Source organism: Cebus imitator, unplaced genomic scaffold (genome assembly GCF_001604975.1).
Source record: "Cebus imitator isolate Cc_AM_T3 unplaced genomic scaffold, Cebus_imitator-1.0 Scaffold58, whole genome shotgun sequence".
Classification (NCBI taxonomy): domain Eukaryota; kingdom Metazoa; phylum Chordata; class Mammalia; order Primates; family Cebidae; genus Cebus; species Cebus imitator.
Window position 1 is genome coordinate 376,265 of NW_016107373.1, and position 21,113 is coordinate 397,377.

At 56.1% G+C, this 21,113-nt stretch overlaps 1 protein-coding gene across 4 annotated transcripts in view; it reads left to right on the forward strand.

The window, feature by feature from the left end:
* The first annotated feature begins 1,888 nt into the window (after positions 1-1,888).
* MYBPC3 (myosin binding protein C3) overlaps positions 1,889-21,113 on the forward strand; it is a 23,408-nt gene continuing 4,183 nt past the window's right edge. The window contains exons 1-26 of one of the 4 annotated variants that reach the window (XM_017529217.2): positions 1,889-1,994; positions 3,123-3,389; positions 4,037-4,150; positions 4,540-4,638; positions 4,727-4,875; positions 6,159-6,276; positions 6,748-6,796; positions 6,951-6,980; positions 7,153-7,206; positions 7,471-7,473; positions 8,285-8,305; positions 8,573-8,736; positions 11,116-11,248; positions 11,456-11,458; positions 11,573-11,697; positions 11,782-11,887; positions 11,984-12,150; positions 12,985-13,150; positions 13,896-14,002; positions 14,107-14,136; positions 17,009-17,148; positions 17,404-17,484; positions 18,126-18,285; positions 18,960-19,064; positions 19,154-19,342; positions 20,716-20,850. In XM_017529217.2, coding sequence (XP_017384706.1) covers positions 1,970-1,994; positions 3,123-3,389; positions 4,037-4,150; positions 4,540-4,638; positions 4,727-4,875; positions 6,159-6,276; positions 6,748-6,796; positions 6,951-6,980; positions 7,153-7,206; positions 7,471-7,473; positions 8,285-8,305; positions 8,573-8,736; positions 11,116-11,248; positions 11,456-11,458; positions 11,573-11,697; positions 11,782-11,887; positions 11,984-12,150; positions 12,985-13,150; positions 13,896-14,002; positions 14,107-14,136; positions 17,009-17,148; positions 17,404-17,484; positions 18,126-18,285; positions 18,960-19,064; positions 19,154-19,342; positions 20,716-20,850 — 2,740 coding nt within the window. In that variant the 5' untranslated portion in view covers positions 1,889-1,969. The remainder of the gene's footprint in view (positions 1,995-3,122; positions 3,390-4,036; positions 4,151-4,539; positions 4,639-4,726; positions 4,876-6,158; positions 6,277-6,747; positions 6,797-6,950; positions 6,981-7,152; positions 7,207-7,470; positions 7,474-8,284; positions 8,306-8,572; positions 8,737-11,115; positions 11,249-11,455; positions 11,459-11,572; positions 11,698-11,781; positions 11,888-11,983; positions 12,151-12,984; positions 13,151-13,895; positions 14,003-14,106; positions 14,137-17,008; positions 17,149-17,403; positions 17,485-18,125; positions 18,286-18,959; positions 19,065-19,153; positions 19,343-20,715; positions 20,851-21,113) is intronic. The other 3 variants (XM_017529220.2, XM_017529218.2, XM_017529219.2) reach the window with 3 other exon arrangements.

Genomic DNA, 21,113 nt, shown 5'->3' on the forward strand with positions numbered 1-21,113 from the left:
TTTAGCCTTGATGAGGTTTGAACTCATATGATGATGACCATAGCAACAACATTGGATTTTCTGGTCAGTTAGTACCTGCCAACCTTGAGATATGGAGTCTACTATCACTCCATTTTATAGAATGGGAAACTGAGGCTTGTAGAAGCCAAATAGTTTGCCCAAGATCACAGCCGCTGAGTGGCCAAGTTGGATCACACTCTGAGTCTGTCCCTGACACATCAACGTGGAGTAGGAGGCTTTGCTTATCTGGAAGAGGATACTCTTCAGCATTCCGAGGGCAGGAATTAAGCCCCAAAGCTCCTGTGGGCCACAAAGCATTCTCAGCAGCTGCACACCCAGCAGGACCTTAGACTCAGGTGAATCCCTGGCGGGACCCCCGTGTTCTGTTTGCTCTCTAGCTCCTTGCCACAGCAAGAGAAACACACCAAGTCTTCCTGCAGACGGTAGCAAGAAGTGGCGGCAGACAGCATGGGAGTGAGGGACTTCCCAACACAGTCAAAGACCTCAGGGAACCCAGATTCTGGGGACATTATCATAAGGACAAACACCCCTGCACACCTCCTCACCCACAGAGGGCTCACGGCAACCCAACACAAGAGAAGGCAAAATGGCATCATGTCTTCATTATGTTAGTTGTTCTCAGGCTGGATTGCATGGTACCAAGACAGCTCATTGCAGGTTTGACCTCCTGGGCTCAAGCGATTCTCCTGCTTCACCCTCCCAAGTAGCTGTGACAACAAGTGTGCGTCACATGCCTGGCTGATTTGTGTATTTTTTGTAGAGGCGGGGTTTCACCATGTTGCCCAGACTGGTCTTGAACTCCTGAACATAAGTGATCTGCTGGCCTTGGCCTCCCAATGTGCTGGGATTACAAACGTGAACAATTTCGCCCAGCCCATTTTTATTTTATTATTATTTTTTGAGACACAGTCTTACTCTGTTGCCCAGGCTGCAGTGCAGTGGTATGATTTTGGCTCACTGCAGCCTCGAACTCCCTGGACTCAAGCCATCCTCCCACCTCAGCCTCCCACGTAGCTGGTACTACAGGTGCACACCACCACACCTGGCTAATTTCTCTGTGTGTATTTATTTTATTTTTAATTTAATTTAATTTTTTTGAGATGGAGTCTCCCACTGTTGCCTAGGCTGGAGTGCAGTGGCACAGTCTTGGCTCACTGCAACCTCTGCCTCCTGGGTTCAAGAGATTATCCTGCCTCAACCTCCTGAGTAGCTGGGATTACAGGTATGCGCCACCATGCCTGGCCTTTATTTTAAATTTTTTTTAGTAGGGTTGGGGTTTTGCCATGTTGCCCAGGCTGATCTCAAAAACTCTTGGCCTCAATCCGCCCGCCTGGCTTCCAAAAGTGCTGGAATTGCAGGCATGAGCCACCCTACCCAGCCTAGCATTTTAAAAATAAACCCACTTCATACGTTGGCAATCCTGTGCAGTGGGTGCTGCTGTCACCTGCCCTGCTTTACAGATGAGGAAACCAGGTGCTTTGAGATGGAAGAGATGGCAGTGCCAGGACTCAGGGGCAGCCTGGCCCCAGGGTCTGTGGACATGGCCACTGCCTTAGCAGCCAGCAAGGATGCTGCTGACCCGTCAGCCTCAGGGTTATGGGCCGAGCACGCTCCCACTGTACAATCTGCTGTGAGCAGGACACACAGGGCTTGGGGTACCCCTGAGGCTCGTCAAGGGTTGGGGAGGCAGAAGCCCTTCTATTGTGCTTCGGAGGTGGTGGCGGGGAGGGACAGGAGCCAGCCAGGGACAGTGTGGCCCTACCTTCTCCCTGGAGAGACCTCAGCTCTCTGGAATTCATCTATATTTAGCAGGTGGCTGGACAAGAGGCAGATAAGCAGCGCCTGGGGAGGGGGGAGGTCCCCATATATAGCGGGAAGGACAGGACCCCACTCAGTCCCTCTTAGGGTGGCCTGTGCCTGCTTGGTGCCTGGTGTGACGTCTCTCAGGATGCCTGAGCCGGGGAAGAAGCCAGGTAGCTCCGGGCCTGGGGTTGGGTCTAAGTGTGGGAGCAGGGGGTGTCTACAATTGGGGAGCAGGACTAGGAGGGAGTTCTTGAGGGGGCTGAAGAGGACATGGCCACTGAGCCCCAGGACAGGCCAGCCAGTCCTCTTGGGTCCTTTTTTGATGCTCAGTTTCTTTCTCCCAACCCTCTGATGAGAGGTGAAGGTAAACCCAGGGTCAGGGACGCAGAGTGGGGACACAGCCAAGACAGGAAGCAGCCGGCGTCAACCCTTTCTCAGAACGCAAAGGGACCCCAACCCTGCCCCATTTCCTTCGCCTTCCACAGCAGGGATCCCCGCAGACAGAGCCCACATTTATGCGGAGTGGAGCTAGGCTCACACCATGCCCTCAGACGAGTCTCCACTCACTCTGGGTCTTAGTTTCCCACCCTGGGGACTGGGACGGGTGGTGGTGGTGGGTTGATTCCTCCTGGTTGTGACATTATCTGCTTCATGAGCCTGTATGGTGTGGAACCCATGTTGGGGGTGACACAGTCTCTCTTCTCTGAAGAGGACAGTCAGGAGCCCCTGAACTCAGGCCAAGAGCAGGGAGAATCACAGCCCAGGGTCCTGGGCCTGGGCCGTGCCCTTACCAAGGTTGTCCAGGGCAGAGATCCAGGTCCCCATTCCCCAACGCCCTCCCAGGCCAGCTTTATCTCAGTTGCTGATTCTCAGCCTGAGGTCCCTGGAGGACAAATTTGGCCACATTCCAAAAAGGCAGAGTTCCCTGCCCCCTGCCAAGGGCCCCAGATGGTGGGGGAGGGGAGCTGGGCTCCTCACGGGTGTCTCCAAGCTGGGAGAGTGGCGTATCCAGGGGACACACACAGCACAAAAGTCTTGTTTGGAGGCCAGGACCACCGCCCTGGCTCTCCTGACTACAGGCTGTGTGATTTTGGAGGAGGCACTTAGCTTCTCTGAGCCTCAGTGTCGCCCTCTGAGAAATGAACAGAGTAACCGCACCTACCTCGTAATACTACTGTAGGAGTATTACACGAGGGGATGCATGGAAACTGCTTATCACAGTATTTACTAAGAGGGGCTGCAGGGGTGGGGTGCACGCCCCAGCCAGGGGCTGCTGTAGCCTCCATCTGGCCCTTCAGTCTCAGCTTTCAGCAAGAAGCCACGGTCAGTGGAAGTGGCAGCAGGCAGCCCTGCCGTGTTTGAGGCCGAGACAGAGCGGGCAGGAGTGAAGGTGCGCTGGCAGCACAGAGGCAGTGACATCGGGGCCAGCGACAAGTACATCCTGGCTGCAGAGGGCACACGACACACACTGACAGTGCGGGAGGTGGGTCCTGCTGACCAAGGGGCCTACGCAGTCATTGCTGGCTCCTCCAAGGTCAAGTTTGAACTCAAGGTCACAGAGGCAGGTAAGATCCTGGTCAGCCTTTCCTGAGGTGCAGGCTTCTGGGTGGAGGGGCAGCGAGATGCTTCTCCATCCATCCAGGGAACAGGAGGAGATGCTTTCACAATTTCTTGCCTTTGCTGTGGCTGTGCCCCCACACCCCCCTCCAGGAACGCCCTTTCCCCGTTTTCTGCACATGACCTAAGTACCCCCATGTGCCACCCTGGCCTGTCCTAGCCATGCAGGAGGTGGGAGACGTGAACAAGACTCAACCCTGCCCTCCCTCTGCAGACCTCCCTGGGGAGATGACCAGGCACAGATGACACCTTGTGTGCTGGCAGGGAAGCCCCAGGAGGTGTGGGTGACGAGGCATGCAGCCCAGTCTGAGGGGCTGCTCCAAGGCTGGGACAGAGCAGGGATGGACCTGGAGCTGTTAGGGGCAGGTGCAGCGGATGTGGGGACTGATGGCCGGGGACACGGAGGAGAATGTGAGAGGCAGCCTGGCTCTGCAGCTCAGTATGCGCTGCCTCTGAGGGGCCCGGGCAGTGGGGGGACAGACAGGGCAGACTCTCCTCGTTTACAGCAGGCTCAGGGGTCTGATGCTCGGGAGAGAGAGGGTAGAGGGGTCTCTGGTTAGTGGCTGCACCACAACTCCCATCCGATCCCCTCCAGAGAAGGCAGAGCCCGTGCTGGCCCCTGCCCCTGCCCCTGCTGAGGGCACTCAAGCCCCTGGAGAAGTCCCGGCCCCAGCAGCTGAGCTGGGAGGAAGTGCCCCAAGTCCCGAAGGTGAGAGGGGCTGGGGCAGGAAGGAGTAGGATCTGTGGGTAGGGGGTGTCTGGGGCAGGTCTCAAAAGCCTTTGCTTGACCAGGCAAGGTGGCTCAGGCCTATAATCCCAATACTTTGGAGGCCAAGGTGGGTGGATCACTTGAGGTCTGGAGTTTGAGACCAGCCTGGCCAACATGGTGAAAGCCCATCTCTACTAAAAAATACAAAAAATTAGCTGGGCATGGTGGCACATGCCCGTAATCACAGCTCCTCGGGAGGCTGAGGTAGGAGAATCGCTTGAACCTGGGAGGTGGAGGTTGAAGTGAGCTGAGACTGAGCCATTGCACTCCAGCTTGGGGGATAGAGTGAGATTCCGTCTCAAGAAAAAAAAAAAAGCCTTTGCTCACAGGGTCAAGCTCAGCAGCTCCCAGCGGCCCCACCCCTGAAGCCCCCGATGACCCCATTGGCCTTTTTGTGATGCGGCCACAGGATGGCGAGGTGACTGTGGGTGAGTGTGAGCTGCTGTGCCCAGTGGGGGGTGGGAAGGGGGACAGCAGGACACTCCCCAAGCCAGGCCTGTCACCCTGCCCTCGCAGGTGGCAGCATCACCTTCTCAGCCCGCGTGGCTGGGGCCAGCCTTCTGAAACCACCCGTGGTCAAGTGGTTCAAGGGCAAGTGGGTGGACCTGAGCAGCAAGGTGGGGCAGCACCTGCAGCTGCACGACAGCTACGACCGCGCCAGCAAGGTGGGTCCACCAGGGTCATGGGGACATGAAAAGAGGGGACATGGAGAGCTCTGGAAGGCAGAAGGCACACAGAGAGGCACACACGAGCTGCAAGCCAGGGGCATGGGGAACCGATGAGGCAGGTTGAGGGCCAGGGGCCCACAGGGAGATCCTGGAGGCCACGGAGCATGATGAGGCTCACAGGAGCACTGTGGGGGACATGGGAGACTTGGAGGATGTGACTCTCTCAAGGGGGCACCTAATAAGGCTCAGGGGCCTCTAGGAGGGCTCAGGAAGGCTGGAGTACACCATGAAGTCTGGGGGCAACAGCTATTGGGTTGTAAAGCTCCTGGATGGGTGAGTATCAGAGCTCAAGGGACCCTCAGGGATTGACCACAACAATTCCTTATTATACAGATGAGGAAACCAGAGCTTGAGAGGTTAAGTAGCTGGGCCAGTATAACTTAGACACAGGTCTAGAACCTTAAGCCTTGTTTTCTGTGTTATTTCATTTTTGTCCACCCTGCCCACCAGAACCTTAAAATTTAAGTCTAACCCTTGTGTGTACACTCCAAACCTCTGCTTTTCCTAACCTTCCACAGTCCTGGGCCAGGAGAGGGGCCTCTAGCAGGAGAGGGCCAACATGTTCAGCTGTGTGGGCTGTACACTGCGCAAAAGCACTATGTTTCACCACATGTGCCAGCAGATGGCAGTCATGGGTTTTGAGATGGTCCCCTTTCTCTTAACCCTGAAGGTGAGAAGGTTGATGGGCATTTGTCACTCCCAGCCTCCTTTTTTTTTTTTTTTTTTTTTTTTTTAATTTATTTGAGACAGGGTTTCGCTCTGTTGCTCAGGCTGGAGTGCTCACTGCAACCTCCACCTCCCGGGTTCAAACAATTCTGCTGCCTCTGCCTCCCGAGGAGCTGGGACTACAGGCATGTGCCACCATGCCCGGTTAATTTTTGTATTTTTAGTAGAGATGGGGTTTCACCATGTTGGCCAGGATGGTCTTGATCACTTGACTTTGTGATCCGCCCGCCTTGGCCTCCCAAAGTGCTGGGATTACAGTTGTGAGTCACCGCGCCCCGCCATTTTTGTTATTTTTAGTAGCGATGGAGTTTTACCACGTTGGCCAGGCGGGTCTGGAACTCCTGGTCTTATGTGATCCACCCTCTCAGCCTCCCAAAATGCTGGATTACAGGCATGAGCCACCACACCAGCCACTCCCAGTCTTGTTTTAGGGTGAGGAGCTTTGTCCCCCGGCCCCTGGTGTTCCCTGATGCCCCCTCCCTCCATGCACACAGGTCTATCTATTTGAGCTGCACATCACCGACGCCCAACCTGCCTCCGCTGGCGGCTACCGCTGTGAAGTGTCCACCAAGGACAAATTCGACTGCTCCAATTTCAACCTCACTGTCCACGGTAGGGGACCTACTGTCTGTGCTGGGCTCGGGCTCCCTGTGCACCTGCCTCCCTTTCCCAACACTAAGAAGGATGTCTCCTCCTGGCCAGACACGAGTGCTGACCACGTGCCTGTGCTGCGGTGTGAGAGAAATCCCCAGGCTTGCAGGGGTGGGGTGGTTGCTTAGGGCTCAGTCCAGGTCTCATCGGGGTGGGACTCTGTTTTATCATCTGGGTGTCACAAGGGCTGGCCCAGGGCCTGGCACTACCTGGATGTGTGGTGGATGGGTGAGGGTGCGTTGAGAGTTGGGTGGGAATTGGGGACAATAAACAGTCCCACCTCCCTGGTACCTTGACCCTGGGGAATGCTGGGAAGGTGAGATCCACAGAATGGGCAAGTCTGTGAAGACTCAGAGACCACCCCCAGGGCAGGGCTTCTCAAATGGCCCCCTCTGAAGCCCTTTCCCCCATCTTTCCACACTTTGAACCCAGACGCCATGGGCCCTGGAGACCTGGACCTCCTATCAGCCTTCCGCCGCACGTGAGTGGCCATCCTCAGGACCTGGGGGAGGCCAGTGCTGGATCTGAGGCCCTTCTGGGTCTGGATTGGGGGTCAGGGCACAGGTGAAGTCAAAGGGGTTGTGGGGAGATCACACTTCCCGGGCGGGTGAAGATACTGAGTCTAACTCCCACAGGAGCCTGGCTGGAGGTGGCCGGCGGATCAGGTACTCATGCCCCAAGCCCTACCTGCACCATCCACAGACCCCTGGGGGTCTGAGATGGGTAGGAGCCCTGTCTGGCCAGCGTCCCTTCCTCCCTCCCCACCCTGCTCCCTGTCCTGCTCCTAAGCCCCCTCCAGACCCTCACTGCAGCCTTACCAGGGGTCCCTCTCCATAGTGACAGCCACGAGGACGCTGGGATTCTGGACTTCAGCTCACTGCTGAAGAAGAGGTGAGTCCTGGGTGGCAGTTCCAGGGCAGGTGGTGAGACCTGGCTCCAAATCCCAGCGCTGTAGCTTGCCAGCTGTGTGACCCTGAGCACATCACTGCACCTCTCTGAGCTGGTGTGTCTGTCGAGCCACGATCCCTGTGTGGGAAGAAGTTAAAGGGCTCTGCAGATGTTATGTCTCATGAACAGTCATCCTCAGTGTCCCCCACGGCCACTCCACACTTGAGGCTGCAAAAGTAACTCTGGGGACCCAGAAGCAATGGAGAGAGAGTCCCCAAAGCTGCAGGAATTATCTACCAGGCCGGCCCAACTGACTACGTTCTCTCTGTCCTCTCTCTCCCTCTCCCCCCGGCCCCTCCCTTATGGCTGATGCTGCTGTGGCCCAGAGAGTAAGAAACGGGGTCTGGGTGTTTGGGGTGGCAGGGCGCTGGTGGGCCAGGAGGATCCCGTCCCCTCTCTGAGGGGCTGTGGTGAGAGGCGCGGAGCGGGGTGCAACTCCCCACAGACTGGGGTGAGTCTCTGTGCCTTGGGCTTCTCCTGCCATCCCCTATTTGTCAGAGCTGAGGAGGGATACGCGGTGGCTCACGCCTGTAATCCCAGAACTTTGGAAGGCCGAGGCCGGTGGATCACCTGAGGTCAGGAGTTCAAGACCAGCCTGGCCAACATGGTGAAACCCTGTCTCTACTAAAAATACAAAACAACCAGATACAGAGGCAGATGTCTGTAATCCCAGCTACTAGGGAGGTTGAGGCAGGAGAATAGCTTGAACCCAGGAGGCGGAGGTTGCAGTGAGCCAAGATCGTGCCATTGCACTCCAGCCTGGGTGACAGAGTAAGACCTTGTCTTGAAAGAAAGAAAAGAAAAGAGAGAGAGAAAGAAAGAAAGAAAGAGGAAAAGAAAAGAAAAAGCAACGCACACAGGCGGTCCTGCCAGAGTCTCTGGAGCAGCATGGGTGCCCTGCAATGCAGGGATGGAAGCTCAGAGAATCGGGAGGAGGTGAAGACCATGGATGCGGTCCGGGACTTTGAGGGGAGGCGCCGGCACCCCTCACGTGTTTCTGCCCTTTCTCCCTGCCTTCGAGCAGCAGTTTCAGGGCCTCGAGGTGAGTGTCCAATCATAGCCTAGCACCCTCATTGCCCCTCCTTCTGCCAGGAACCCCTCCATATCCCCAGCCCCCCTTATGCTCCCTCGGCCCCCAGACCTGACCTGGGACTCAGACCAACTCCAGCTGCCCCACCAGAAAGGAAGGGGCAGAGGGGCAGGGGTGGCTACAGCTCCTTATTCCTGGGCCCAGGAAGCCCCACCCGGGGAAGTGGGGTTGGAGGGCTGCAGACTTGCCCCTGGCCACAGCCTGGACTGCGGGACACAGGGACTCAAAGCTAGAGGCACCAGCAGAGGAGGACGTGTGGGAGATCCTGCGGCAGGCACCCCCATCCGAGTATGAGCGCATCGCCTTCCAGTACGGTGTCACTGACCTGCGGGGCATGCTGAAGAGGCTCAAGGGCATGCGGCGAGATGAAAAGAAGAGCACAGGTTAGCCCTTCCCACACGGGAGAGGAGAGGGCACAGGTTAGCCCTTCCCCTTCCCCGCAGGGGAGAGGAGAGAGCACAGGTTAGCCCTTCCCCTTCCCCCCACGGGAGAGGAGAGGGCGCAGGCTAGCCCTTCCCCACACGGGAGAGGAGAAGGCACAGGTTAGCTCTTCCCACACAGGAGAGGAGAGGGCACAGGTTAGCCCCCCACCCCCTCCACATACATGGAAAGAGCAGAGTCCGCCTTAGCACAGAGACACACAGGAAAGAGGGGCTCAGGTTAACCCCTCCTTGTGTAGAAAAACCCAGGAATGCCCAGGTTAGCCCCTTTCCTCACAGACAGAAGAGAAGGGCAAAGGTTAGGCCAGGACAGCCACAAGGAAAAGGACAGAGCTCAGGTTAACCCTCCTCACCAAGGAAAAATCAGGCTACTCTTTCTTTCTCTACCTTCTTCTGAAAAGAAATGAAGCCCAGTTAACCATCTCCACGCCCCAAAGAAAAGGGAAGAGGGCCGGTAAGCTGGGAGAGCCACACACAGGCCGACAGAAGAGCCTGGTTAATCTTCCTCCCAGGCAAACAAAGCAGGAGGGCTCAGGTTAGCCCCCCTCACCCCCAGGCAGGTGGAAGGAGGAGGGCCCAGGCTAGCCCTTCCCCACTGTGGTACTGACCAGGGCGGGTGTGAGCCGGGAAACAAGGGCCTCAGATGCCTGCTCCCTGCCACGTCGGAGTCTAGCATGGTGCCTGGCACATACCTCCAGCACTCTATAAACGTCAACTGAGTAGACGGGTCAGCTTCCGTGCAGGGTATGCAAGACGAGCCCCTCCCAAAGCACACATATAAAACATACATGCTCGAAGGAAGGGGAAAGGAGCTGCTTAGTCCCTCCCAGCTGATCTCCCCCAGGCCCTCTAACCCTCTGCCCTGCCTCCCTCACCCCATAGCTAGGTGACCTCGCCCTTACCTGCGCTGTGGCCCTATTTAAGCCAGGGATCCCCTGGATGCCACCAGTGTGCCTCTGGGTTAACCTCTGAACTGCTGAGCCCAGAGGGCACCAAGCAAAGGCCTGCAGGTGCCTGAGGAGGAGCAGATGGAGGCTGTCAAGGCAGACGGGCACCTCCAGGGGCAGGGGTATATTCCAGAAATATCAATAATAGTAAAAAGAGTGAATTTCCTTGAACCCGGGAGGTGGAGGTTTCGGTGAGCCGAGACCATGCCATTGCACTACAGCCTGGGCAACAGGAGCGAGACTCCATCTCAAAAAAAAAGAGCGAAATCCTTCCTAAGCTAGGCACTAGGTGCTTTTACATAATTGTCTCATTTAATTCTCAGAACACTGTGATGGAGAGACTGTGACCATTTCCAGGCTGCTAAGGAGGAAAGCGAGGCACAGAGAGGTTAGTTAGGGAAATAGCTCAAGGTCACAGAGCACCTGGCATAGATCTCTGCCCCTCTGCAGCTGACTCCAGGCCCAGCCAGGGCATTTGAGGACTCAGGGGTCCTCTGCTGGGTGGATGGAGCCCTCACCTCCTGCCTGGGCTCAGCAGCAACTCGGGCTTTTGCAAACACTGCCGCAAGAGGAGGCATTGTCACAGGGCAGGGCTGGGCTGGAAACCGAGCTCTGCCACATGCCTGCGGGGCTGCTGGCGTTGGGCTGGCCGCCTCTCCGAGCCCTGTTTCCCCCACCGCAGCAGCCAGGGGACCATCGCACTGGCCCTGGGGGCTGAGATGGGAGTGAGAGCCCTGGTGGGCACAGAGGGCCACTAGGTGGGAACGTCTGGCAGGAGAACAAAAGTCAGGGGTTGCTGAGAGAAGAGAAGGCACATCTGTCCCAGCCCCTGTTCTCCTTCTGTCTTCTGGAAGCCCCTAACCCAACCCCTGAGCTGAGCAGGTGGAGAAGACCCCAAGGAAGACAGAAGGACAAGGTCAGATAAACAGAGACAAGGAGATGGACAGACACATAGACACAGATAAAGAAATAGAGACACCATGCCTGTAATCCCAGCACGATCGCCTGGCCAACGTGGTGAAACCCTGTGTCTACTAAAAATGCAAACATTGCCTGGGCAATGGTGGCAGGCACCTGTAATCCCAGCTACTCCGGAGGCTGAGGCAGGAGAATCACTTAAACCCAGAAGGTGGAGGTTGCACTGAGCCGAGATCACGCCACTGCACTCTAGCCTGGGCAACAGAGCAAGACTCTTGTCTCAAAAAACAAACAAAAATTAAAACAACAAACAAAAAGAAATAGAGACACAGAGAGACAGGTGGAGGCACAGGGGGGATTGGGTGAGGACCTGGGCCCCAGCCCCAGCCCCAGTAGCCCAACCTGGGGGAGCAGGGTGTGGGCAGTGGGGTGGCCGGGTCTGAGGGATGGTGCTCAGCCTTTCAGAAGAAGCTGGAGCCGGCCTACCAGGTGAGCAAAGGCCACAAGATCCGGCTGACCGTGGAGCTGGCCGACCCCGACGCTGAGGTCAAGTGGCTCAAGAATGGTCAGGAGATCCAGATGAGTGGCAGGTGTGGCCCGGGGTCGGGGGGGGCTGGGGTGGAGGTGGGGATCCCCACAACCTCACCTCCTGCCCATCTACACATGCGTGTCTGTGGCTCTCTGTGGCTCTCAGCTCATCTCTCTGGGTCTGATTTCTTGTCCTCTTGCTCTCTCCTTTTGTCTCGGGCTCACTTCCTCCTGTTGGGAATGCTCCAATGACCCCTTCTGTTCCACAGCAAGTAAGTTTCCCTCTGGATGGCTTGGGGTGGGAGGCACAGGGGTTACCATGGGGCGCCCTGGGCCCGGAGGTGCGTCCCTGGCTCTCCTGCCACTTCCCTGCGGCCCCTACCCAGGTACATCTTCGAGTCCGTCGGTGCCAAGCGCACCCTGACCATCAGCCAGTGCTCGCTGGCAGACGACGCAGCCTACCAGTGCATGGTAGGTGGGGAGAAGTGCAGCACAGAGCTCTTTGTCAAAGGTGGGCCTGGGACCTGGGGACGTGGGGACCTGGGGAGGAGACGGCTCAGGGGAGCCAACCCTCACGCTCGCCCTGCCTGGACAGAGCCCCCCGTACTCATCACGCGCCCCTTGGAGGACCAGCTGGTGATGGTGGGGCAGCGGGTGGAGTTTGAGTGTGAAGTTTCGGAGGAGGGGGCGCAGGTCAAATGGTGAGTGCCAGAGGCATGGGACAAGGGGTAGGGCTGTGTGTTGGGGACATCTGCCCAGAAGAGGCCACAGAACTTCCCACCTGCCCACCTGTCCAGGCTGAAGGATGGGGTGGAGCTGACCCGGGAGGAGACCTTCAAATACCGGTTCAAGAAGGACGGGCGGAGACACCACCTGATCATCAATGAGGCCACGCTGGAGGACGCGGGGCACTACGCGCTGCGCACCAGCGGGGGCCAGGCGCTGGCTGAGCTCATCGTGCAGGGTAAGCCTGGCTGGGGTCGGTGGGGAGAGTCTTCAGGGCTTGGGCCCCTCAGCCCCCACCCCACCCCAGCCAGCCATGTAGCGGGAGAGCAGGCAAACCCAGGCTCAAGGCTTCTGCGACTTTAGGCCGTCAATAGCCAAAGCCTCACCCTTCTCATCTCTAAAATGAGGACGCTGCTGGGTGAGGTGGCTCACGCCTGTAATCCCAGCACTTTGGGAGGCCAAGGTGAGCGGATCATGAGGTCAAGGGATCAAGAGCATCCTGGCCAACACGGTGAAACTTCGTCTCTACTAAAAATACAAAAAAAGGTTGGGTGCGATGGCTCATGCCTGTAATCCCAGCACTTTGGGAGGCCAAGGCGGGCAGATCACAAGGTCAAGAGATCGAGACCATGCTGGCCAACACGGTGAAACCCCGTACCTACTAAAAAATACAAAAATTAGCTGGGCGTGGTGGCGCGCACCTGTAGTCCCAGCTACTCGGGAGGCTGAGGCAGGAGAATTGCTTGAACCCAGGAGGCAGAGATTGCAGTGAGCCGAGATTGCACCATTACACTCCAACCTGGGTAACAGAGCAAGACTCTGTCTCAAAAAAAAAAATGACAATGCTGAGGTGACAGCTCCAGAGGGTACGAGAGGGTCAGATGGGCCTGGTGAGCATCCCCACCCCTCGAACACCTGAGGTTCCTTGTGTGCACTGCGCCATCATAGGCAAACATGGCACACACAGGCACACACGTGTTTTCACATGCCTGCACGCACCCAGACACGTGCGCACCAGCGCCTGAGAGCCCACATACCCTCCTGAGCTCAACAGCTCTGCCACGCTCCACAGAGAAGAAGCTGGAGGTGTACCAGAGCATCGCAGACCTGATGGTGGGTGCCAAGGACCAGGCCGTGTTCAAGTGCGAGGTCTCGGATGAGAACGTGCGGGGTGTGTGGCTGAAGAATGGGAAGGAGCTGGTGCCCAACAGCCGCATAAAGGTGTCTCATATTGGGCGGTAAGTGCAGGGCAGGCGGATGGGACAGGCAGAGACTGAGATGGAGACAGAGAGAGAGAGACGGGGAGAAACAGACAGAGACAGAGAGATGGAGGACAGAGAGGCAGAAGCACAGAGACAGGACAGAGACTGAGACAGATCCACAGCGTGGGAGAAACAGACACGAAAAGACAAAGAGACACAGACAGAAATAGCTCTATGGAGACAGAAAGCTATGGACAGGGAGGCACATGCCACACACAGAGGAGAGTTCGTCAGAGACAGAGAAGAAAAGAGGGACAGAGAAAATGAGGTGGCAGGGAGACACACAGACCGGGTCAGGAGCTCCCCAGCGCCCTCCCCCAACTTGCGACCAGGGCAGGGCAGGAGGCCACCAAGGAGGCTGGCTCTGGCCAGAGTCCCTCCCTGTGTCTCCGCCCTCTTGCTCATCCCCAGAGCAACTGGGCTGGCGGTGCTGGGCCTGAGTTCACAGAGATTAATGAGACCTAGGCCCTGCCCAGTCTCCAAGGCGCCAGCCAAGGGGATGCTTTGATGTAGAAATCACTTCTACACTGCCTACCTCTGAAAGCACATGAAAGAGCTGGAAAATTTGATAACATAGAAAAAAAAAAAAAAACATTAAAAAAAATCAGAACACCAACAAGCCAGGGTGAGGTGAGGGCCTCCTGGGGTCCTGGCTGGGGTGTCTGTCAAGGCCAGGGGTATGTGACTGAGTGGGGTCCCCTGAGTCATGGCTCCCCCGCAGGGTCCACAAACTGACCATTGACGACGTCACACCTGCTGACGAGGCTGACTACAGCTTTGTGCCTGAGGGCTTCGCCTGCAACCTGTCGGCGAAGCTCCACTTCATGGGTGAGGCTGCTCCGGGTTAGGGTGGGTGGGGGCAATGGGCCCAGAGCCCCTGTCACTGGGTTCTGCCTTTACCCCCGTGCCACTTGCTCTTCTTTCTCTTGCAGAGGTCAAGATTGACTTCGTCCCCAGGCAGGGTGAGTCTCGGGGCCCTTGAGTCTTGGTTCTGCCCATTTTCCTGCAACCCACCCGCCCAGGTCTCCCCTCCTCTCGCAGAGGGAAGAGCAAGCATGAGGGGTGGGGGCCTGGGGCCCAGCACCAGCTTTGCCACTCATGACCACGGGGTCAGTTATAATCTCTGTAAGCCTCAGTTTCCTCTTCTGTAAAATGGGAAGAGGAAACCTACCCCCATAGGGTAGTTATTCTTTCTAAAAGATTAGCTTTTTGTTGTTGTTTGTTTTTTGAGGCAGAATCTCGCTCTGTCGCCTAGGGTGGAATGCAGCAGCGCGGTCTCAACTCACTGCAACCTCTTCCTCCCCGGTTTAAGAGATTCTCCTGCCTCAGCCTCCTGAGGAGCTGGGGACTACAGGCGCCTGCCACCATACCCGGCTAATTTTGCATTTTTAGTAGAGATGGGGTTTCACCATGTTGGCCAGCCTGGTCTTGAACTTCTGACCTCAGGCGATCCGCCTGCCTCAGCCTCCCAAAGTGCTGGGATTATAGGCATGAGTCACCATGCCTGGCCACATCTTTTCTTCTTCTTTAATTTTATTATTATTGCTTTTAGAGACAGGATCTCACTGTGTTGCCCAGCCTGGAGTGCAGTGGCATGACCAAAACTCACTGCAACCTCAAACTCCTGGGCTCAAAGAATCCTCCCACATCAGCCTTCCAAGTAGCTAGGATTACAGGTGTGCAGCACCACATCTAGATAATTTTTAAAGATTTTGTACAGACAAGGGTCTTGCTATGTTGCCCAGGCTGGTCTCGAATCCCTGGCCTCAAGAGATCCTCCTCCCTCAGCGTCCCAAGGAGCTGGGATTATAGGCACAAGCCACTGTGCCCAGCCCTTTTCTTCTTTTGGAAGTACCTCTTCTGCTTTTATTTTATCTTTATTAATTTATTTTTTGAGACAGTCTCACTCTGTCACCTAGGCTGGAGGATGACGGTACGAAGTCAGCTCACTATAGCCTCTGCCTTCCGGGCTCAAGCGATCCTCCCACCTCAGCAGTAGCTGGAACTGCAGGCACACGCCACTGTGCCGGCGAATTTTCGTATTTCTTGGTAGACACAAGGTTTCTTTGCCATGTTGCCTAGACTGGTCTAAAACCCCTGAGCTTGAGTGATCCACCTGCCTTGGTCTCCCTAAGTGTTGGGATTACAGGCGTGAGCCACCGCGCCTGGCCCTCTCCTTCTCCTGGTTTTAAATGAAGCTTTAGTCAGCTCAGGGGCGGTGGCTCATGTCTGTAATCCCAGCACTTTTGGAGGCCGAGGCGGGTGGATCACCTGAGGTCAGTAGTTTCAGACCAGCCTGGCCAACATGGCAAACCTCGTCTACTAAAAATATAAAAATTAGCCAGGTGTGGTGGTGCGTGCCTGTAGTCCCAGCTACTTGGGAGGCTGAGGCAGGAGAATCGCTCTAACCTGGGAGGCAGAGGTTGCAGTGAGTGGAGATTGCTCTTTAAAAAAAAAAAAAGCTAGGCCAGGCGCGGTGGCTCGTGCCTGTAATCCCAGCACTTTGGGAGGCCAAGGCAGGCAGATCACCTGAGGTCAGGAGTTCGAAACCAGCCTGACCAACATGGTGAAACCCCGTCTCTAAAATAAAATAAAATAAATAAAAAATAGAAAAAAAAAAGCTATTTAATTTGATTAAGTCTCACCCTGTTGCCTAGGCTGGAGTGCAGTGGCGTGATCGCGGCTCACTGCAACCTCCACCACCTGGGTTCAAGTGATTCTCCTGCCTCAGCCTCCCAAGTAGCTGGGACTACAGGCACGCACCATCATGCCCAGCTAATTTTTGTATTTTTAGTAGAGATGGGGTTTCACCATGTTGGCCAGAATGGTCTCCATCTCTGGACCTCGTGATCCACCCACCTTGGCCTCACAAAGTGCTGGGATTATAGGGATGAGCCACTGCGCCCAGCCCAAGATTAAGCTATAATCAGACATTCTACAAGTTTAACTTTACGAGAATAGTCTAGACTGTGACATACTCTGCGTGCTTTCCAAATTGGGTTCATTGAACATTGTTAACCCACTTGCAAAGTGTTCTCTGAGGAAATCAGTTTGGGAAGCAGTGAACACCTGCCTCACCTCTTGTTGATTCAGAAGTGTTAAAGGCTCTGAAACATCCTGCTTAGGTAAAGAAACTTGCCTTTGTTTAACTTTGTCTAACCAAGGGTGGATTCCTGATTTATTTGGCCAGGGAACCTTTTAAATGTGTGTGTGTAGACTGGTGTTCCCCAGTTTTCAAAATGCTATGCTAAGTGATCTTACCTGAATATTACAAGCCTCCCAGACAACGTCCTGGGGTGATGGGAATGTTCTAGATCTTGGTTGGTTTAATGGTTACATGGGTGTACTTATTTGTTTGTCAGAACTCAGCCTACAGTCAGATCTGTGCATTTTATCACGCATAAACTATACCTCAATACAAATCTAAAAATACCAATAAGCGGGCCGGGCATGGTGGCTCATGCCTGTAATCCCAGCACTTTGGGAAGCCCAGGCAGGCGGATCACCTGAGGTTGGGCGTTTGAGACCAGCCTGACCAACATGGAGAAACTCCATGTGTACTAAAAATATAAAAGTTAGCTCGGTGTGGTGGCGCATGCCTGTGATCCCAGCTACTCGGGAGGCTGAGGCAGGAGAATCGCTCGAACCTGGGAGGTGGAGGTGGTGATGAGACAAGATTGCGCCATTGCACTCCAGCCTGGGTGTCAAGAGTGAAACTCTGTCTCAAAAAAAAAAAAAAAAAATCAGGACACAGGCTCCCTAGTGGCCCCTCCCCAGTGACCTGTGCCCCTCCTGGGCTTCCCACTCCTCTGAACTGCGTCGCCTCTTCCGCAGAACCGCCCAAGATCCACCTGGACTGCCCGGGCCGCGTACCAGACACCATCGTGGTTGTAGCTGGAAATAAGCTACGTCTGGACGTCCCTATCTCTGGGGACCCTGCCCCCACTGTGATCTGGCAGAAGGCCATCACTCAGGTACTGTGGGTCCCTCCTCAGTCTCCCCGTCTGTAAGATGGGTGTGTGGAACCAGCCAAGTGCTAGGGCCTGCTGCACACCCCTCCCACATGTGCACGCCCTGCTGCTGGCTATCCCCTGGGAGAGCAGAGGCTCACTGGCCAGGGTGCAGGCAAGGTGGGCAGTGTGGGTTGAGGGGTGGAAGAAGAGGCAGAGGGGCACTTCCAGGCTGAGTCAGCTCCTCTGCCCTCTACTTCCCTCCTGCCCTGTTGCCAGGGGAATAAGCCCTCAGCCAGGCCAGCCTCAGATGCCCCAGAGGACGCAGCTGACAGTGATGAGTGGGTGTTTGACAAGAAGGTGAGTGAGGCTGAGGTCAGGATGGGCTTGGTTATCTCAACCACTTTCTACCTACGTGGTGTCCAGCCCTTGGCGAGGTCTCCATGGAGGTGCCACACTTGACCAAGTGTGTCGCCGCCCCCGGCAGGGTCCCTGTGGGGCCCTCACACCTGAGGCAGGGTCTCTATGGAGTGTGCTGATGACCCTCACAAGGGCGTGGACACCCTCTTGTTGCCAGGAAGCCCTCATGACTGGGCTGCTTCCTGCCTCCCCTCATCCTGAGCTGACCTTGACCCTGACCTTGACCTTGTGCTTCCTCTCAACTCGGGGGTCGTTTCCGAGGCACTTTTCTGCCAGTGTAGCTGCCAGGGTCTAGCTCCTGCCTGGCGCTGTTGGTTCTTCTGAAGGGTGGGGTCTTGCAGGGTCCTCACAATAGCTCATCTCAGAGGACAGGTGGCTGCCCCAGGTCCTGTGATAAAGCTAGAGTCCAGGCCCCTGCCCTCAGTTGGTGCCACACAGAGGATTTTGAATCAGATGCTGACAGTGCAGTCTTCCCTCAGGCTGTGTTCCCCTCATGGACCCCAGGTCATCTGGCTGTTGCGGAGGCTACAGGGGCCTCTAGGGTCTGACTTGGATCTCACCCCAACTCCCCGTCCCCCCAGCTGCTGTGTGAGACCGAGGGCCGGGTCCGTGTGGAGACCACCAAGGACCGAAGCATCTTCACAGTCGAGGGGGCAGAGAAGGAAGATGAGGGCATCTACACGGTCACGGTGAAGAACCCTGTGGGCGAGGACCAGGTCAACCTCACAGTCAAGGTCATCGGTGAGGCTGGCTGGGGTCCAAGCTGGAGAACACAGAGGGGCAGCCCCAAGGAAGACCCATCTGTTCACTCATTTAGCCACTTGGAAAACATCACGGGCACACTCCCTGAGCTGAGCGGCAATGGGGCAGGTTTTTCTGCCCACGAGGGCCCCACTCTGGGGGAGATGGAGACAGACGCATCTAGCAGATTTCCCGCTACACTGCTGTGCATGAGCTGTGTCCAAAGTGGTGTGGGAGCACTGGGCAGACAGCCATCGCTGCGCCTGGTGGGTGAGGCCTTTAGGAGGCTGAGAAGATGGTGAGGAAAGGCATCCTCACCTGTACAGGCAGAGGAAACCGTACAAAGGGGTGGAGAAAGGAAAGGCCTTTTGGATGTGGAGAATGAATGAAATGTCAGGGGAGGACTGGGTGGGGTTGGGAGGATCAGAGCCAGGACAGGGGTGAATATGGGCACAGAGGAGCCTTAGAGGATTGATGGCAGGCTGGCCACATGATCAGAAATGCATCCTGTCGAGACCCAGCCTGGACAACACAGTGAGACTCCGTATCACTTCAAAAAAAAAAATGCATTCTAGAAAGATCTCTTGGGATCTGAGGGTGGTGGGGACAGCCTGTGTCGGTTAGTTGAGTGGGAAGGGAATGAACAACGTTACCTAAGGCCCCACCCCCTCCAGACGTGCCAGACGCCCCTGCGGCCCCCAAGATCAGCAATGTGGGCGAGGACTCCTGCATGGTGCAGTGGGAGCCACCTGCCTACGACGGCGGGCAGCCTGTCCTGGGTGAGTGCGAGGGCACCGGAAGGAGCCAAGGGAAGGCGGTGTGGGGGTGCCTGGGTCCCAGACCAGACCTGCCATCTCCGCCGAGCCAGGCTACATCCTGGAGCGCAAGAAGAAGAAGAGCTACCGGTGGATGCGGCTGAACTTCGACCTGATTCGGGAGCTGAGCCACGAGGCGCGGCGCATGATTGAGGGTGTGGTGTACGAGATGCGCGTCTACGCAGTCAATGCCATTGGCATGTCCAGGCCCAGCCCTGCCTCCCAGCCCTTCATGCCCATTGGTGAGCCTGCCTGGCCTGCTCCTGGCCCCCGCCCCACCCCCAGGCAACAGCCCCCAGTAACAGCAGCTGCTCTGCAGGCAGCCACGCTAGACACTTATATCCATGGTCTCCTTTCATCCTCCACGGGGGATAGTCAGCCACATTTTACAGATGAGGAAACAGCCTCCGAGCAGTTAAATGACCTGCTTGAGATCGCCCAGCTGGCTGGGGTGGGGCTGACTCTCACGCTATGCTGACCCCTAGTTCACTTTTCAAGCCTCACTTTCCATGTCTACAAAATGGGAATAATGTCACTGCCTGCCTCAGAGAGCTGTTAGGATGATATGGGAGGACCAGACAGGGTGTCTGGCATCCAGTAGGTGCTCAATACATGTTCATTGTCCCCTGTTCCCCACTCCCTTCAACCCAGGGTTTGCCATCTATGGAATGGGGCAAGGACTGTGGTTAGTGGAGGGCTCTGAGGGTGTCTGTCTATGGAAAGAGTCCTGGACCAAGGCTCAGAGATGGCAGAGGCAGCTCCATGGTCCCTGGGAGGCCAACTGGAGTCATCCCTCCCTGCAGCCTCAGTGTCCTCACGTGTTCAATGGGGTCTGAGTGGGTAAAGCAGGAGCTGAGGGTGTGGCAGGGCTCTGGAGGACACCTGTCCCCACCAGGGTGGGTGAGTGTGGGGGCAGCCATCTGTGGCAGGGGCAGGCCCAGGGACCCCTGGGCCCAGAGAGGAGGCACAGCTTGGGAAGATGGCAGGAAGTGGGGCCTGTGGGAAGAAGGGTCCAGGCCTGTCTTTTTAGGGACTGACTTCTGGAGTTCAGCTCTTAGCTCACCTAATCATATGGTCCCAGGAAATGCCCATGTTTTCCTGTAGTTTTATTCTCTCTTTTTTCCCTCCTTTTTTTTTTTTTTTGAGATGGAGTCTCACTTTGTCACCCAGGCTAGAGTGCAGTCCTGGCTCCATTTCACCTCCCTGGAAATTCCACCTCCCGGGTTCAAATGATTCTCCCACCTCAGCCTCCGGAGTAACTGGAATTACAGGCGTCCACCATCGTGCCCAGCTAATTTTTGTATTTTTGTAGAGACGGGGTTTCACCATGTTGGCCAGGCTGGTCTCAAACTCCTGACCTCTGGTGATCTGCCCACCTTGGCCTCCCAGAGTGCTGGGATTACAGGCGTGAGCCACTGCGCCTGGCCGCCATTGCTGTTCGTTTTCAAAACAATCTACAGACATGTCTTGTAACGGAGCCAAAATATTCCTTAAAGTACCTGAAAGCCAGCAGAACAAGAAGTCCCCTCTATGTGACCAGTGGGCAGCTCAGGGTCTAGGCCGTGGACCTCCAGCCTCCCCAAGCTTGCTCAGACCCCTCCCTGACCTCTTCCAGGTCCCCCCAGCGAACCCACCCACCTGGCAGTAGAGGACGTCTCGGACACCACGGTCTCTCTCAAGTGGCGGCCCCCGGAGCGCGTGGGAGCAGGAGGCCTGGACGGCTACAGCGTGGAGTACTGCCTAGAGGGCTGTGAGTGTCCGCCCACCAGCCCTCCTCCCTAAAGGAAGAATACGCTCACCTTGCCATTGAGCAGATCCACGTGTAGGTCAGTTTTTTGGGCCCACTTTTGCCAAACATTGAGGACATCCAGAGAAATATCTGTCCTGTTTTCAGAAGCAAAAAAGCTTGCCTAGTGAAAAGTGCAGAGTAAAGCTGGCTGCAGCACTTCTTCGAGCAGCGCGAAATCAGCAGCTACATTTAGAAAACATATTTCTTTTTTTTTTTTTTTTTTT